Here is an 18,768-nt window from a genome sequence, read left to right as displayed (position 1 = left end):
CTTTGGGTGTCAGAAGTGTGAGTGCTGCATGAGACTGGGAAAAGCACCTTGGTTTGGTTCTTTTCCATCCTTTGTAGGACAAACAGACCTGGTTTTAAACCCCAGTTCCATCTCATCCTGTGTGACTTTGGACTGATGGCAACCTCTCTGAGCCCAATTTCTTCATCTATTAATGGGTTGTTGTGAATGATCTGACACACAGCAATATTCTCTTCCTCTGTTCTTTATCCTTCCCCAAATGGAAAGAGCTTCACCTACTCCCTAGGAGTTACTCTTCTCAACCCCCAAGCCCAAACAGTAAAACAAATGATGGTAGGCTGCTCCCCAGTCCCTATCTAAATGACCTGTGGGTCCTCAGCGAGACCCCAGGCAGCCATTGTTGAGAAGCTGGCCCGGGAGGCTGGTTGGATTGTGAAGTTAGTCCCCATTCCTTCCCCTCAAAGTCCTAGTAGCTCAGTGGCTGTTTTAAAAAGATGCAAGTTTACTCGCTCCAGATAGGTACAGAAAGAAGAATAAATGGAGAATGTGGTGGTTGGAGAATCTTGAAGAAGAGTGAATGAGGTCAATGCTAATTTTATAGATCTAAAACAAACAAACAAATAAACAAAAAACAACTATTGCCAAGACTTCTAGACAACATGTAGCAATCTTGGCTAACAAAGAAAGCAAATGAAGCAGCATCACACAGCAGGTCCAAAAAGTATCATTTGAAATGTCACATATGACCTCTTCTGTTGTTCAATATGCATAGATTAACTTGATAAGAATGGCAAATTCATACAATGTGTCAGACCATCTTTATTGATTTACCCTAATGTTATGTATAAAGTTTATCTCTTCCCCCCATTCGTTCTCATCCTCCCTTCTCTCTCTCTCTCTCTGTCTTTCTCTGACACACATACACACACATAAAGAAGCAAAGTCACCAGCCGAGAGCGAAGTTTGGGGTGGAAGTTTTGAGGTTTGAGAAAAAAGAAGTCTGAAAGTCTAACCTCTTTTTGAAATGTGCCTGTGATGAAGAGTGACAATCAGCAAAGCAAATCTAATAGGATCTCTAAAGAGCCTTTTCCTGTTGTTTACAATTGTGGCTAAAGCCCTGCACTAGAAAACAACAAATGCTAAGATCCTCCCTGCATCCCCTACCCCCCACCCCCTGGGGCACACACAACCCTCCTCCACCACATTCTAAAAAGACTGGAAGGACTTGGAAAAACATTCCTATGGGATGAACTAGAAGGTGGCAGGACTGCTATCATCAGACCTCATTTCCCCACCGCTTCCAGCTGAAAACCAGGGATTTCACAAAGGAAAAATCATGAGAGTCATAGTTCTGTGGTTTTCTCAAAAGGAGAAGGAAGGGACGCTCTTCCTTCCCACCCCTGAGAACAGGCCAAATGAGAGCAAGCCCACCGGCTGGACTGAGGGTGACCAAATGAATGTGACGATGGCATCTCATTTCCCAGGTGGACATGTGCTGGGCAGCATGTGCCTAGGACTGACTCAGAAGACACACAGCACCACACAACAGGATTGATGTGATGACAAGGCCAGGACAGAAGGCTGTGGGAGGAGTGAGGAGAAGGTGGCCAAGTGCCTGAACAATCAAAGCAGGTTTCACTCAGGAAGCTCTATCTATCTGAGTTGGGTCTTGAAGGACAAGTAAGAATTTATTATCAGGTAGACAAGGATTGGGAAGAGCATCAAGAAATGAAGAAAGGGTGATGTATTCATTGGAACATGATTAGTTTAGCATGGTCAACTTGTTATTTGTAAACATAACTCTGGAGGGTAGTGAGGGAAGCACGAGCTAGGAGGCTAGTTCATAACACTCAATAGATACTGATTAATGCCTATTGGCTGCCCAAGCACTGTGCTAGGTTCTGTTTAGAAATAATGCAAACAAGCAAATAGACAATAACAAAATTGGTAATGTGTTAACTGCCATGATGAGGAGAGTACTGAGAGCAGCTCAGAGCGGCATCTCCCAGACTTGAGTAGCTTGGATTGCAGAAATCCAGCTGAAAAATCCTCAGTGCAAGAAGGCAATAGAGGTGATAGATTCAGAGTATATTTAGGAGGTAGACCAGCCTAGCAGATATTGTTAGGACCCCACATATATCCCTCACTGTTCCCATGCCCTTTACAGCTTGCCCCTGCAAGTATCTCTGAGTCTTTACCTGAAGACACTAAGGTTTGGTTTGTACAAAGGGTAAGCCAAGAATTACCAGGGAGTTAGCATCCCTGGCAGTGGTCCTCAACCAGTGTCAGATGGAAGTCAGTGGATAAATACCCCTGGTTTGCTTGCCCTTCAAATGGGACAGTTCTGAGGAATGCTTTAGGCAGAGGACTCAGATGGCAGAGTGCCAACCGCCCACAGTGGAAACCTGCTCATTAACATACCCCACACTAGCTCTCTTCCCTTCCTGGTTTCATTTCCCCATTCTCATATCGGTATTTCCTGGAATCATCTCCCATATAAACTGCTTGCATTCAGATCTTTGTCTCAAAGTCCACTTTGTGGGAACCCAACTTGAGACAAACAGAAAAAACTTTCAGAACAAGTAGATGATGAAAATGAAGACTCAAATATGAGGTCATGAGATTTTTTGCTTGCGAGACGCTGACCCTATCAATTGAGCTAAAAGACTCTTCAGTGTAAGAAAAGGGATAGATTCTGGAAGAACAGGAAGAGCCTGAAAAAACTGAGCTTAAGGTGCCCAAGGGACTTGTTATCTCAAAATTCCCTGAGTACAAGGTTAAGACTCTTGACTTTGGAAAAACTGAAAAGAAATAGCAGAAAAGGAAATACACAAAAGAAGAATCCATCAGAAGTGAACATCACGTCTCCCTAAAGGGAAATTACAGTGTCTTCTTTTGACCCGAGAGAATATAAATCCCTAGCTGTCTCTTCCAGCCGGTTTCTGTATTCTAGTTTCTCATAGTTGGAGGGACTCACTCCTTTAAAACCATACATAACTCCCCACCAGCAGCCAGCAATGGCAGCTGTAGAATCACTGTCTCCACCATGGAAAAAGGCTCGATGGGCAAGCTCCTTCCAGGAGTCTCCTGCAGCAAGAACAGCATCGTAGGCAATCATGGGGGCATCGTGCCCACTGCTGCCACCCCAGCCAGAGTAGCTCAGGGAGGTGTAGAACTGATCCCTCTCCTTCACACCGAAAGACTCAGGGAAGGTAGGGGCTGATTCTCCATCCAAAATCCCTCTAAGTTTTAGGTAATTTTCCCATTTGGTTTGGAAGTAGGACCTGTAGAAAGGAAAAAATCTAGAGTCAATTGAAAAAAATAAAGTGAAAAGTCATAACAAAAAGCACCAGATGGATGTGTGAACAGAGAAAAATCCAACATAACTTCGGCTTCTTGCAGTAATATCATAAACTATTTAAACATCAAAATTATTTCTATATAAGTACGATTCATTCAATACATTTTTCATAAGGATCTACATAAATAAGGCATTGATCCTGTTGCTAAATAAAGAGATACATATCAAGTTAAAGGGTAAGAAATACAGGTTTGTTTTCCCTGGGAGGGTAGAGAGTAATGACCTTTTAAAGGGGAACTTCAAGACATCACAACTGTGGGTGACTTCAGCAGAAAGCCTCTTTTTATTCTAAGAAAGACAATGTGAAGTGAACTCACGAGAAGGGGAAGATGTGGCCTTACCACTTATTAGTTAGCTAGTGGAAAAACCTATCTCTGGAATTTTAACCAAGGATTTCAAAATATTATTTGTATACCAAGACAACACTGAAAAAGCAAATTCCAGGAAAGTAGGAAATAGGCATGAAAATTCATGGCAGAATAGGATAGCCACAAAAATGACAGGATTCCTGTGTAAGAGGGAAACACCACAGCTGCCCTATTCATTGAGGTATCCACTTGGCTACTTTGTAGAATCATTACTGGAAGGGAACTTGAAATCCTTAGCAGATGGGTAGAAAGGAGGCTGGGGGTGAAAACCATGAGGGTTGCTGTGATCTCTGAATACAAGACATATATGTGCAAGTGGATGTACACGCACAGATTCAACCATGTTTGAGCAGAGCGTGCACTTACAGACTCACCAGTGTTGAAGATTTTCCTCTACAAAGTAGCCTGATTGGACAATGTACTTTTTAGCTTCTGGTAGCAGCTCCATCAGTCCTTTTCCCCACTGCAAGGGTGGTCTGGTATTCACAGCATAGGCTGTAAAAACAGCAGACGCAAGGGCCCCCAGGTAGCCTGTTGGGTGGTGGTGGGTCATCCGACCACTCTCGATGCTCACTTGGATCAGTGTGTCCAGTTGGCTATGGTGTGGGAACCTGAGACCGATGCACATGGCCCGCATGGCAGCCCCACAGCCGCCCTCATGGCTGTTGAAGGGAATCCTCCAGCCATTGGGCTTGCCCGGCTTCAGCTGCATGGCATTGTGCACCGAGGCACCACCTGGGGAAGAGTCGGATAAGGGATGGGGGTTAGCATAACCAAAGCAAAGGCCCCAGCAGGAATAAATAACTAAACTCTGTCTCCAAGTATTTTTGATGGAAAGGGAGAGCCAAAAAATATGATGATGCATGCCCCAAAACTCCAAACCCCACCCAACAATGTGCCTTTCTTTATGTATAACCCTTGGCAAGATAACGCTAATAAAGGCAGCAGACTCATATAGGGATCCTTGGAATCTTTACCAGTCATTACTGAGACATCACAAAAAAATTAAGAAGTAAGTATATTGTTCTCTTTTTTAAGTAAATAAGCCTTTTAAGCTCAGAGCTTAAGAAACTTCCTCAAAATCACATAATCAGCTAGTTAGTGGCTGGGTAAAATCCATCAGACTCCAAAGCCCAATTCCTTATGGAGTCCAATAAGAACCTTACAATTAGGCCGGGAGCAGTGGCTCATGCCTGTAATCCCAGCACTTTGGGAGGTGGAGGCAGGCAGATCACAAGGTCAGGAGATCGGGACCATCCTGGCTAACACGGTGAAACTCCGTCTCTACTAAAAATACAAAAAACTAGCTGGGCGTGGTGACACATGCCTGTAGTCCCAACTATTTGGAAGGCTGAGGCAGGAGAATCGTTTGAACCCGGGAGGCAGAGGTTGCAGTGAGTCGAGATTGCACCACTGCACCCTGGCCTGGGTGACAGAGCAAGACTCCGTCTCAAAACAAAAAACCAAAAAACAAAAAACAAAAACCTCACAATTGGAGTTCCTGAACATCAAAAAGAAAGAAAGCGGCCAAAAATTCTAGAGTGAAGCCCTGGGCTCAGATGAGGAGCAGTGGATTCAGGGAAACAATGTGTCTTTGGTGAGTCACTGAACCTCTGGGCCTTGGCTATCCCCTCGTGACAGTGATGTAAGCAGGCTTGTCCCCCGACCTGTCCTACTGGGGACCTGTGAATACGCATGCGAGCCAAGCGATGGCAGCAACATACGATGGAGTGTGGCACTGCTGTTCCTTTACTGGTCAGTGTTTTCACAAAATTGTTCATGGATGGCACAGGTGGACAAAAAAAGTTTCCACTTGCCAAACTGATGAGCTATCAGATGCCGAGAAAGGATGAACAGAGATTGGCATCTAAAGCCAATCCTTGGGGTGACAAGGGCCCCTTGGTATGGTGATGGGAAGCTTTCATCAGGAGGTGTTATGTGCTGAATTGAGTCCTCCCAATTCAAATGCTGTAGCTCTAAGTACCTCGATTTGGAGACAGGGCCTTTAAAGAGGTGGTTAAGCTAAAATGTGGCCTTTAGGGTAGGCCCTAATCTAATCTGCCTGGTGTCCTTACATGAAGAGGAATGCAAACACACAGAAACACCAGGGATGCACGCACACAGAGGAAAGACCATGTGAGGACACAGCGAGGAGGTGGCCATCTGCAAGCCAAGGAGAGAGGCCTCAGAAGAAACCAGGCCTGTCAATATCTTGACTTGGATTTCCAGTTTCCAGAGCTGTGAGAGAAAAATTTCCATTGTTTCAGCCACTCAGTCTATGCCATTTTGTTATGGCAGCCCTAGCAGCCTCAAATAGGAGAGGTAGGTCAGATGGGCCAGAGAAAATCACCTGGTGGCCCAAGTGGCTCTAACAAGTTGCCGAAGTGGGCAAGAACCACTTGTGAGCGAACCTGTGGCCAGAAGTCTCTACAAAACCCTTTGCATTTTTTTTTTTCTTGAGATGGGGTCTCACTCTGTCGCCCAGGCTGGAGTCCAATGGCACGATCTTGGCTCACTGCAACCTCCGCCTCCGGGGTTCAAGTGATTCTCATGCCTCAGCCTCCTGGGTAGCTGGGATTACAGGTGTGCACCATCACACCCAGCTAATTTTTTAATTTTTAGTAGAGATGGGATTTCACCATGTTGGTCAGGCTAGTCTCAAACTCCTGACTTCAGATGATCTGCCCACCTTGGCCTCCCAAAGTGCTTGGATTACAGGCATGAGCCACCATGCCTAGCCACATTTTTCTTTAAAAATAAAAAATATACATTTTTCTTCTTACTTATTCATCACAGAAAACTTAGAAATACAAATAAGTAAAAATAAAAAACTATAAATACTCCCATCACCCAAATATAATTAGTAACATCTTTGTACATGTTCTTCAAGACCTTTCTCAACACAGAAGTACATATCTATTTTTTTTTTTAAAGTTTTTTTTGGCCGGGCGTGGTGGCTCATGCCTGTAATCCCAGCACTTTGGGAGGCTGAGGCAGGTGGACCAACTGAGGTCAGGAGTTCGAGACCAGCCTGGCCAACATGGTGAAACCCCATCTCTACCAAAAATACAAAAATTAGCCAGACATGGTGGTGCGTGCCTGTAATCCCAGCTACTTGGGAGGCTGGGGCAGGAGAATCGCTTGAACCTGGGAGGCAGAGGTTGCAGTGAGCCGAGATCGTGCCACTGCGCTCCAGCCTGGGCAACAGAGCGAGACTCCATCTCAAAAAAAAAAAAAAATTTTTTTAACTGGCCACTCAAAAAAATTTTTTTAAAAGACAGGCTTTTGCTATGTTGCCCAGGCTGGTCTCAAACTCCTGGACTCAAGCAATCCTCTCACCTTGGCCTGTCACAGTGTTGGGATTACAGGTGTAAGCCACAGCACTTGGCCCCACAGATCTATTTTTTAAAGGACAGTAGGTTCATAACATACATACTATTTTATAACCTATTAGTGTATAATAATACTTTTCAATATTAGTAAATATTATTTGCAAATTTTAAATTTTTATTAATATTTTAATTGACAAATCATAATTATATACATTTATTTAGTATAATGTGATGATTTGATATATGTAAACAATGTGGGATGATCAGGCTAATTAGCATATCTATTGCCTCACTTTTTTTTGTGGTGAGACATTTGAAATTTACTCTCTTGGTTATTTTGAAATATACGATACATTGTTATTGAGTAGAGTCACCCCGAATAATTTTAATAGTTGCAAATGTGTCAGCTTAATTAATTATGAGAGATTTAGGTTCTTTCTATTTATTTCTTTATTTTTTAGAGTCAGGGTATTGCTTTGTCACTCAGGCTGGAATGCAGTGGCACGATCCTAGCTCACTGTAGCCTCAACCTCCCGGGCTCAAGCAATCATCCTACCTCAGCCCCCAAGTAGCTGGGACTACAGGTATGTGCCATGACACCCGGCTAATGTTTTAAAAAATTTTTTCTGGAGTTGTAGTCCCCAACCTTTTTGGCACCAGCGACCGGTTTTACAGAAGATAATTTTTCCATGGACGGGGTTGGTTGGGGGAGGTTTTGGGACAAAACTGTTCCACCACAGATCATCAGACGTTAGATTCTCATAAGAAGCCCACAATCTAGATCCCTCGCATGTGCAGTTCCCAACAGGGTTCAGGCTCCTATGAGAATCTAATGCGCCACTGATCTGATGGAGGCAGAGCTCAGGTGATGATGCTCCTTCGCCCATCACTCACTTCCTGCTGTGTGCTCCAGTTCCTAACAAGCCACGGATCAGTACCTGTCTCTAGAACACGGATTGGCTACCCCATTCTAGAGACAGGGTCTCCGTATATTGCTCAGGCTTGTCTTGAACTCCTGGGTTCAAGTGATTCTCTCACCTTGGCCTCCCAAAGAGCTGGAATTACAGGTATGAGCCACCACCACAGCCGTTATTTCTATTTTTATCACATTTACAAACACTATTGTCTCTGTTATTTAAATCTCCATCAACATTCTTAATGATTTCCTCAAGGCTGTTTTATTCTTTGCCCTCCTTGCACCTCCCACCGGCTGTGCTCACCTGGTGCCCGCCCATCCATGTCTTCCATGCAGTCTTGGTAATGCTTAGCAAGGAGGTAATACAGTTGAGTCAACTTAGGGGCTTTCCCAGCTTCCACAAGAGCTTCTGCTGTGGCCAAGTGCATCACTGTGTCGTCACTAACTCTCCACTTTCCCACGTCTAGGGCATCCAAGCCGCCCAGCTGGGCCAACTGCCGGTGTATCTTCTCCCCATCCTGGAGGAACTCCCACTTCCCATTGTAGTATCCCAGGGCATCTCCAGCTGCACTCAGCACCATAGCAGCCACATACTTCTCCATCAGTCCCTCACAATTGCTGGGCTCTGGAGAGGGTGTCTTTGTGGGGAAATTAAGACAAAGGAAATAGGATGAGGAGCAAGAAGAATCAGAAAAAACAACGACTCCAGCTATGTTTTATTGAGCACTCACTACTTGCAGACATTGTATCAGTGGCATCTCATGTAATCCTCATCACTGCTCTATGAGGAATATAAAGCCCATTTTATGTATGAACAAATGGAGGACCATGGAGATAATGCAGTTTGAGAAATGTTCAGTGACTTGTCTCAGGTCACAGAGCTAATAAGTGGCAGGGCTGGGATCCCAACATAGGTCCATCTGACTCCAAAGTCTATCATCATAACTACAACTGTATCTCTTGCCTCTTGGTGAGTAGTAAGCCCACTAAATTCTGCAAGTCAAACCCAGCTCATCATTTTCTCTTCTTAGCTGGGATTTGGCCTTAGAAGTGCAAGGCTTTACACTTCCTATTAGTGTCACAATGTGTTGTTCACAAAGCACCTGCACATTCATTGTCTCACTAATAGGGAGGGATTACAGTATGCATTTCACAGATAAGAAAATGAAGGCTCAGATAAGCTAAATTCACAAAACAAGACGAGTGGAAGTACCGGAACCCAAATCTTCTGATTCCAGCCAAGCCAGGATGCTTGGTATCATACCACTCAGCCTCAGTCCAGATCTTCTTACCTTGGGCAACCTCTTGGTGCCTCAGCCTCCACATTTATAAAATGGCACTGATTTTAAAAAGTAACAACCTCCTGGATTTGTTGTTAGGAATAAATAAATTAAATTTCATAAAGTTGGCTGGACGCGGTGGCTCACGCCTGTAATCCCAGCACTTTGGGAGGCCGAGGTGGGTGGCTCATCTGAGGTCAGGAGATCGAGACCAGTCTGGCCAACAGGGTGAAACCCCATCTCTACTAAAAATACAAAAATTAGCCGGGTATGGTGGTGCGTGCCTGTAGTCCCAGCTACTCGGGAGGCTGAGGCAGGAGAATCGCTTGAACCCAGGAGGCGGAGGTTGCAGTGAGCCGAGATTGTGCCACTGCACTCCAGCCTGGGCGACAGACCAAGACTCTGTCTCAAGAAAAAAAAAAAAAAATTCTTAGAGTGCTTGGCACATAGTAAGCTTGATTTTTGACATATTTGTATTATTCATATACAACCAGGGAAAATGGGTGTTCTGTTTTAGAACTAGAACATTTTCTCCCCACAACCTTTCCTTCGACAGTAATGTTTAAATATTGTTTCTCTTAGGAAATGATCAGCTTCTAGAGAATTCGAATCTCTATTAATAATATACCCACCATGAATGAAATCCCTGGTAAAGCGCTGGCTTCCCTGTTGGTGCATTTCCTAAGAACTCCCCTCTTGCAGCCAGTTCCTCAGGTTTCCCTACTCCCTGTGGCTTTCAGGTCAAAGCCCTCCATCCCATCCAGGCCAATACTTTTATAAGGGTCTGGCAGACTAGCTCATTCTCCCCTCAGGTGAAACTTTTCCCTCCCCTCCACTTATCTAAACCCTATTTACCTAAGGTCTAGTTCAAGTCAGGAGGCTTCCAGAAGTGCTTCTGCAGCTGCACTGCTGTTGGCCGTGGAATGCAGGCTGGAGAGCCCCTGGAGAAGGAGTAAACGACGAAGATGGATGCGTTCCACTACCCAGTTACTGGTAATGCTGAGTTTCTGAGCTCACAAAGGATATTTGTAAATGTTATTTACATAGTTTATTATTTACAGTGAAGCCTAGGCACTGAGATTCTGGGCTACCAGACCTGACTCTGCCGAGATAGAATTGTGGGAGAACAGACACCCGGGACAGCGGTTTGCCCATCTGTAAACTAGAGGGGGAAGTGGGGAGGTATAGGCTCTCGGAAGTTCCGTCCTGCGCTGCGATTTTCAGACACTAGGCCAAGACACTCTGCTTCTTGGCCTCGGAGGACTAACTTTAACCCCCCATACCCTCCCTCTCAATGTCCTCATTGTCCTTTCCGTAATTCCTTCTGGCTCCACCCCAATGTGTGTTTCTGTGACTTGCAAGCTGGGATGGGGGAAGAAGACCGGCATCTTTTTTTCGGTTGTAAATTCCCTTTAACGTTCGCTTTCAGAACGCTGTAATTACTTAACTCCTCTGAACTGTCACGGGTCACATTCTCGTACCCGAACTATACATTCAGAACTAAGATCTGATCAGCTGCTTCCGGGCCATGCCCGGCTTTGGAAAGAAACGGGGCGGTTGACACGCTCCCACGATTTGCAAGACTGGGAACCCTCATGGTCGGCCACACTCGGAGAGCGCCAGGGGCGGGGGAGGGGAGCGCGGGGCCGAGGGCCGGGATCGCGGTACCTGCTCGTAGCCTGGACTGGAACGCGCGAGCGACGGGCGCGGCGCGGGCTCCCGGGGCCGGGGAAGAGGCCTGGCTGCTGCGGGTGGACGAGGGCGCGGGTTGGGGCGGAGCCGGGTCCCCGGGTTCCGGGACTGTCCCCAGATAAGCAGGGCGGCGGCGAGGGCCCCCGCACCTGCGCTTGGCCGCGCTGAGTTTGAGCTAATCTTGGAGCCTCCAAGGAGGCTTCCTGGCACCGCCGCGCCCTTCTGCACCCAAGCGAGAGTGGACGGGACCTCCGTCGCCCGCCCCAAATGCTCTGAAGAGCCCGGAGCCTGGTGCCCGGAATGTGGCGGCACCGGAAAGCCGGCTCTCGCCTGGCTGTGGTCAGTGACTCCCGTGTGGCCCCGGCTGATGCCTTCGCCCGTGCTCAGGTCCGACTTTGTAGGACTGTAGTGGACCGGGTGTGCCCAGATGCTAGAAGAGCGTACTGAGTGTGCCGCCCTTGCCAGGGTTCTGGGCCCTCACGCATAAAGTGGGATAATAATATCTGCCTCTTAGAATGGTTGTTAAGGATTCAGTTAGTTAATTTTAACTAGTCATTTATTTGGCAGCAGCGTAGAATTCTTGTATCCTGATCGTAAATAAAAGCAAAGAAAAACGAAGAGTATTTTTGTCTAAATACATTAATCATGTCACTTTTAAGGCAAATCAGAATCACCATATGCAAATATTCTATATATTTCTCCAAAGTTTTAAATTTGCTATGCCTATTTTCTTGCTGTAATGACTAGCCTTGGTCTGAGAGCTTTTTAAAAAATTGATATATAATTTATATATAATGAAATGTCCTTACACCATAATCGAGATATGAAATATTTCCATCACTTTAAAACATTCTCTTGTGGCCTTCCCAGTGAATAACCATCTCCATCTCCAACTCTAGCCTAAGTGACTTTTGAGTGTTTACAAAAATCAAGTTCACCAATAAGGGAGGCAGAGATCACCTCCAACCCCCCACACCCTTTAGCTCTTAGTGAGCTAATCAGCTGCATGTAGAAGCCAAATTGACACTAGGCAGATTAACAAGAGAAAAGTATACAAATTTTATTAATTTTACATGTACATGGGGATGTTAAGAGACTGAATCCTGAAGAAAGTGTCCAAAGCAAGATGCTTTTATACTTTTTAGAAAAAGAGTGATAAATTTAAGAAGAAATGACAGGACAAAGAAAATCCGGCTAGGGTGGTAAAAATTTCTAGGGGAGCCCCTAGGAGATATATGGGGGGTGGGGTGTAAAACAGGTAGAAGATAATGGTTACTTTGCAAGAATGTTTACTCCAGTCCAAATGCCACCTCCAGTTCCAAATCTCTGGTGATGAGAGCTATTTTCTCGCTCTGGCATGGAGAACATACCTCTCCTAGAGGAATCTTTATTGCTGGCTGCATGCAGGAAGAGACGGCTCAGCTCCTGTCAGGGAACCAGGCTCATTTGTCTTTCACACAGTATGCCAATCACTGAGGCGCACAAGTTTTGCAGTAGAGAAAGGGTGTATTCACAAGGCAGCCAAGACAGGAGACTGGAGAACAGGCCTCAAATCTGCCTTTCCAAAGATGGAATTTTAGGAGTGCTTATGGGATAGGGGAGGAAGGTGGTCCAAGGTTCAGAGAAAGATGAGGTAAGGAAAAGTGAGGCAATCGGTAATCTGAGCAAGCATAGTCAATCTTCATGGCTGTTCATAGAACGCATGTTCACAAAATCGTGACGTTAGCATGATCTGAGAGTGGAGTTTTGGGCCTTCTGATGTCAAAAGGTCACCCATTGGACACTCACGCAGGCCAAGATGAAGGGCTGGTGGCTTGAACTGGACAAGAACTGACTCTAAGTTCCTGAAAAATAACTTAAGCAATATTTTCCATGGTGTCCTATCAGAGAAGTTATCTATAAGGAGGCAAGTGGAATTTAGTTATGTATCGTCTAGCTACATGACTTTTAGCTATGCAGGTTTTAAAATCGACTAGAAGCAAGTGACCGAAAGCAAGCAAGGCAAATTAAGTGTCAGGCCTAATCAGGTCAGCCCTCAGTTTTACCCTTTCTGAAACTATAATTTCTCTAATGTTTTCAACTCGAAGTAATCAATATATTATATGGCATATTTGGGGATGGCACATCCTTCATTCTTTCAACTATCAAAGATTTTCAGCCTCTGAGGATGCAGTCAAAGCAAGTTCTGTAGTAAGAGACATTTTGAATAATAAGCATCCCGATAAAACTCAACACAGTTTCAGCTTAAGATGTCTGCTGAGGATATTGTTCATATTATGTAGTGATCTTTCTGTGAGAATCCATGGGAAAGGGTGATTTTTTGTTTTCGTTTTTGACTTAAATGTAAAGAATAACTGGGGCTGGGCACAGTGGTTCATGCCTGTAATCCCAGTACTTTGGGAGGCCAAGGGGGACAGATTGCTTGAGACCAGGAGTTCGAGACCAGCCTGGGCAACATGGTGAAACCTGTTCTCTACAAAAAATACAAAAATTATCCAGGCATGCGCCTGTGGTCTGAGCTACTCAGGAGGCTGAGGTGGGAGGACTGCTTGAGCCCGGGAGGCAGAGGTTGCAGTGAGCTGAGATTGTGCCACTGCACTCCAGCCTGGACGACAGAGCAAGACCCTGTCTCAAAACACAAACAAACAAACAAAAACAAACAGAAAACCTGGGGTTGTTAGCAATTAGTTTGCTTTGAACTTTATGGTGCCTATGAACTTTGTGACCATTAGCATAGACTCCCGACACATCCACGCTATCTGGTTTCAAACCCTTGTAACAACACTTGGGGGCCAGGCACGGTGGCTCACGCCTGTAATCCCAGCACTTTGGGAGGCCAAGGCAGGTGGATCATGAGGTCAGGAGTTCGAGACCAGCCTGACCAACATGGTGAAACCCTGTCTCTACTAAAAATAAAAAATTAGCCGGGCATGGTGGTGGGTGCCTGTAATCCCAGCTACTCGGGAGGCCAAGGCAGGAGAATTGCTTGAACCCAGGAGGCGGAGGTTGCAGTGAGCTGAAATCGTGCCACTGCACTCCAACCTGGGCGACAGAGTGAGACTCCATCTCAAAAAAACAAACAAACAAAAAACACTAGCTTGAGTAAGTGATTTTAGACAAGTCACTTCATCTTGCTAAGCTTCACTTTCTGTTATTAAGTAGGAAAAATAATAGTACATATTTCATAAAGTTGGTTTGAAGATTGCATGAAATAATTAATTGAAAAATTTTAGCACAGTGCTTATCAATGTAGTAGTCATGCAAGAAAAAATTACTACCAGGTCATCTCTCTGTATTCCCAGGTCTCATCTCCATCACACACATGAGCCATTCTACCTTCTTTTCACATTAGTTAACACCTACTGACATCCTTTCTCTTCTGTCAAAATTAGAAAATGTTTTTGGGCATCAAGGACATTGACCTGTAAACCAAAAGGATAATTTATCAGTTAGCATGTTTCCAGCTCCAAATAACGGCAAATAACCATCACTCTTCCCCACCCCCAAAACACCGCATACTCACTGGGCTTAAATAATAATGACACTTATTATCTTATGTAACAAAATGTCTAAAGGTAAGAAGTCCCAGCGTTAATTTAGCAACTCTATACTATCATCAAAGAAAGACCCTGTTCTTCTTATCTTTCTGACCTACTATCTTCAGTTATTTTTATCCCCAGACTGACGTTTTTAATTGGCACAAGATCATATTTTTCCCCACTTTAATTTATTTTATCAAATGTATATAGAGGTCTTATCCTTCGGTTTGTTTTTGTTTAAACCATTTTGCTATTTTGTGTCTGCTAGCGAGCCCAAGAGGCATTGCCTATTAACCATTTACTGTTAATTCCTTCAAAAATTTTTGTTTAGCTCTGATTATTTAACTAGGCAGTCAAGATAATGTGTATGCGTAATAACACATTGCAGTTACAGTTATAGACAGTGTCCAGTGGAAAAAGAGAGTGTTTCTTCTTTCAAGATGAAGAAACTATTCTCAAAGATCCTCCAGAAGTCTAAACCAATTCCTGGCAGGCAGGTTGGATTATGATGTTTCTCTTAGATCAAGGATAGACACATCTTCCCTGAGAGGTAAAGGTAGGTTCTTTTACAAAAATCAGGGTTTGTTTGCAAAGGAAACAGTGAATGTTGTTCTGCCAAGAAGAACAAATAGTTACTTGGCATCTTACTAGGTGCTAGGCATTAGTATAGGTCCTGGAAAGACAAATATATTGCATAGTTGGTTCCTTGCTCTTAGTTTTATTGAGGAAGACACATCATAGGCATCTTCATTACTCACCAATACAGAATCAATTGCTATGCTGAGGCTGTTGCTGAGAAATAAACATGTAGCCCTTGTATCTGATCTTAAGATATTTCAGACACTTCATCTATAAGGTCGGAACAATGACACTGTTCTTAACAAACTGGTCACTTACAAGAATGATCTTTATACATTCTTCAGACATTGAATACCTGCTGTGTAAGTATATGCTAGGCCCTGACAGCCCCTGCTCTTCCAGAGCACCCAAGTGATCTCATTTTTCGGCTGCTAATATATTTTTAAAATTACCAAAAAAAGTTTATATGTTTTCTTAAATCACGTTATTGAGATATGACTGAGATACAAAAAGCTGTACATATTTCGGGTATACAACTTGATGAGTTTGAAGATAAGTAACCAAAAGTAGCTGCTCACATATCCTGTGTTGTCAATTCAATTCAAGAAGATTTAGAGAGCATCTGTGATGGCTAATTTTGTCAGCCTAGCTAGGCCACAGTGCCCAGATATTTGGTCAAACATTGTTCTAGATGTTTCTGTGCAGGTATTTTTTAAGATGAGATTCACATCTAAATCAGTAGCCTTTGAGTAAAGCAGATTACTCTCCCTAATGTGGATGAGCCTCATTCCAATCAGTTGAAAGCCTTAATAGAAAAAAGACTCGCCTCCCCCAAGGAAGAGAGAATTCTGCCAGACTGCCTTTAGACTCGAGCTGCAACTCTTTCCTGGGTCTTTAGCCTGCTGGCCTACCCTGTCGAACCTGCCAGCCTCCACAATTGTATAAGCCAGTTCCTTAAAGTAAACTCTCTTTCTCTGCATGTGTGTGTGTGTGTCCATCCTATTGGTTCTGTTTCTCAGAAGAACCTTGACTAATACAATATCTAAAATGTGCCAGCCAGTCTGGCGCGGTGGTTCACGCCTGTAATCCCAGCACTTTGGGAGGCCAAGGTGGGCGGATCACTTGAGGTCAGGAGTTCAAGACCAGCTTGGCCAACAGGGTGAACTCCCTTCTTTACTAAAAATACAAAAATTAGCTGGGCATGGTGGCGGGTGACTGTAATCCCAGCCATTGGGAGGCTGAGGCAGGAGAATTGCTTGACCCCGGGAGACGGAGGTTGCAGTGAGCCAAGATTGCACCATTGCACTCCAGCTTGGGCAACAAGAGCAAAACTCTGACTGAAAAATAATAAAAATAAATAAATAAATAAACAAAATGTGCCAGCCAAGCACATGCTTGGCGCTTCTTGCACCTACAGAGGTAGGGCAAAAATCACACAAGGAGAGAAGACACTGTACAGTATAATGGCACGAGGCCGTGAGGAGTATGGAAGCAGAGAATGTTCAAGGTACATGGTTGGCAACTATGAGAGAGTTAATGGTAACAGCTCAGTCAGGGTGTTCAGAGACGGCATCCAGAAGATCAGCTCATCAAGGAAAACAGGCTCAGACTCCACCGCTGATTTCAACCAACCACGTGACTGCTGTCCCTTCCTTTTGCAGTTTTGACACAACTGACCATCATTCTGCCCTGATAAGAGACCACCAATCACAGATTGGTTCTGGCCAGCCTACAGAGGACCTGCAGTGAGGGTTTTTGTGTCCTCTGCTTCACCTTTTACCATCAGAGGGCCAAGAACTCCACCCTCAGATCATGCTAATGCTGCCATTTTTTGTAAAAGGGACTCTTAAAGGGGCATGAAGCTCAATTGCACATGCACATGTTTCTCCTTTCATAAATATTCATGACTCCTCCTATAGCTTATTAAATACGTGTATTTTTGTAATCCTAGCTACTTGGGAGGCTGAGGCACGAGAATCGCTTGAACTCGGGAGGTGGAGGTTGAAGTGAGCTGAGATTATGCCACTGCACTCCAGCCTGGGTGACAGAGTGAGACCTTGTCTCAATAAATAAATAAATAAATATGTGTATTTGGCCGCTCTGCTCAGCATACATTCCTGTTCCCTTTGCCTTTCCCTCGAGGTGCCTCTTTTTGGCTTCTGGCTGGAAGGCTACACTTCCCAGACTGAGAATGGCCATCCTGCCGTCTGCAACCCTTTAAAAAAATAAAGCTGTCTTTTCCAGATTTATAAACCTTGTGAATTTTCAGTTGACAATAAGTTTCTTTTTTTTTTTTTTTTTTTTGAGACGGAGTTTGGCTCTGTCACTCAGGCCTGAGGGCAGTGGTGCAATCCCAGCTCGCTGCAACCTCTATTTCCCAGGTTCAAGCAATTATCCTGCCTCAGCCTCCCAAGTAGCTGGGATTACAGGCGATCGCCACCACGCCCAGCTAATTTTTGTATTTTTAGTAGAGAGGCGGTTTCACCATGTTGGCCAGGCTGGTCTTGAACTCCTGACCTCAAGTGATCCACCTGCCTCAGCCTCCCAAAGTGCTGGGATTATAGGCATTAGGCACCGTGCCCAGCTGACAATAACTTTCTAGGGAGGAAGCTGAGGCCAGTGAAGACAGTTACTCAGAGTTTATATAACTCAGTTTCACACATGGAGAGAAGTGGGCCTGGAGCCCATGCCCTCTGAACTCCCAGCCAGGACTTCTTCCATTCCTTCTACTGTCACTTAGAAAAAAATTGAAATGACATGATAGACTAAACACCTATTAAAGAGATGAACCTCCTGAGTCTAATTTTTAAAATATTTGCTGGGCGCAGTGGCTCATGCCTATAAACCCTGTACGTTGGGAGGCAGAGGTGGGAAGATCACTTGAGCCCAGGAGTTCAAGACCAGCCTGTGCAATAAAGTGAGACCCTGTCTCTACAAAATAAATAAATAAATAAAATTATCCAGGTGTGGTGGTGCACACCTGTAGTCCTAGCTACTGAGGAAGCTGGGGCAGGAGGATTGCTTGAGCCTGAGAGTTCAAGGTTACAATAAGCTAGGGTCACACAACTGCACAGTAGCCTGGGTGACAGAGTGAGAACCTGTCTCTAAATAAATAAATAAATATTCTATACCCCACCCCCAAAGAGCCTTAAGCCTCTTGTTGATGACAGTCTAAAAGTGGTATTTAAAGAAAAATCTAAGATATGCACCGTAATTCTAACAAGCAGGCAGGAATCAAACATAGCAAGAGGTAGAGATGGGAGACTATATGGAGAGGAGCAAAAGAGATAAGTGGATACAAACTGGTGTTTTAAAACCTAGGAGTGGCCGGATGCGGTGGCTCACACCTGTAATCCCAGCACTTTGGAAGGCCGAGGCAGGCGGATCATGAGGTCAGGAGTTCAAGACCAGCCTGGCCAACATGGTGAAACCTCCTCTCTACTAAGAATACAAAATTAGCCAGGCATGGTGGTGCATGCCTGTAATCCCAGCTACTCGGGAGGCTGAGGCAGGAGAATCGCTTGAACCTGGGAGGCAGAGGTTGCAGTGAGCCAAGATCGTGCCACTACACTGTAGCCTGGGCAACAGACCGAGACTCCATCTTGAAACAAAAAACAAAAAACAAAAAAATAACCCTAGGAGCAGCTTCCACCCCTCTCTGCAGAGCAGAAAGAGACCCGAGGGAAGTCCATGTGGATGTGAATCCTGCTCCTCCCAACAAT

General features: G+C 44.7%; 2 protein-coding genes across 5 annotated transcripts in view; one reads left to right on the top strand and one right to left on the bottom strand.

Annotated features, from left to right (window-relative positions):
- Positions 1 to 780: 780 nt before the first annotated feature.
- Positions 781 to 11,307, bottom strand: ADPRH (ADP-ribosylarginine hydrolase). 3 transcript variants are annotated; one of them, XM_055383729.2, is made up of 5 exons: positions 10,905 to 11,134; positions 10,092 to 10,243; positions 8,261 to 8,594; positions 4,083 to 4,443; positions 781 to 3,263 (listed from the first exon to the last, which is right to left on the bottom strand). In XM_055383729.2, the coding sequence occupies exons 3-5, from the start codon at positions 8,556 to 8,558 to the stop codon at positions 2,849 to 2,851; spliced, it is 1,074 nt and encodes a 357-aa protein (XP_055239704.1). In that variant the 5' UTR covers positions 8,559 to 8,594; positions 10,092 to 10,243; positions 10,905 to 11,134; the 3' UTR covers positions 781 to 2,848. The 3 variants fall into 3 exon arrangements, with proteins under 3 accessions (XP_055239704.1, XP_055239705.1, XP_004036163.1); XM_055383730.2 differs by having other exon boundaries at positions 10,092 to 10,177; XM_004036115.5 differs by lacking the exon at positions 10,092 to 10,243 and having other exon boundaries at positions 10,905 to 11,307.
- CD80 (CD80 molecule) overlaps positions 9,864 to 18,768 on the top strand; it is a 56,808-nt gene continuing 47,903 nt past the window's right edge. The window contains exon 1 of one of the 2 annotated variants that reach the window (XM_063704090.1): positions 9,864 to 10,229. The gene's annotated coding sequence lies outside the window, so the exon portion shown is untranslated. The remainder of the gene's footprint in view (positions 10,230 to 18,768) is intronic. The other variant, XM_063704089.1, reaches the window with a different exon arrangement.

Source organism: Gorilla gorilla, chromosome 2 (genome assembly GCF_029281585.2).
Source record: "Gorilla gorilla gorilla isolate KB3781 chromosome 2, NHGRI_mGorGor1-v2.1_pri, whole genome shotgun sequence".
Lineage (NCBI taxonomy): Eukaryota > Metazoa > Chordata > Mammalia > Primates > Hominidae > Gorilla > Gorilla gorilla.
Note: the sequence above shows the minus strand (reverse complement) of the source record. Positions and strands in the feature narration are given on the sequence as shown.

Bases quoted from the DNA above. Each gene is read 5' to 3' on its own strand.
- ADPRH (XM_004036115.5), bottom strand. From the start codon at position 8,558: ATGGAGAAGTATGTGGCTGCTATGGTGCTGAGTGCAGCTGGAGATGCC. The intron at 4,444-8,260 runs GTGAGCACAGCC...ACTCTTCCCCAG, and splicing joins CATGGATGGGCGGGCACCAG to GTGGTGCCTCGGTGCACAAT. The intron at 3,264-4,082 runs GTGAGTCTGTAA...TCCTTTCTACAG, and splicing joins GAGGAAAATCTTCAACACTG to GTCCTACTTCCAAACCAAAT.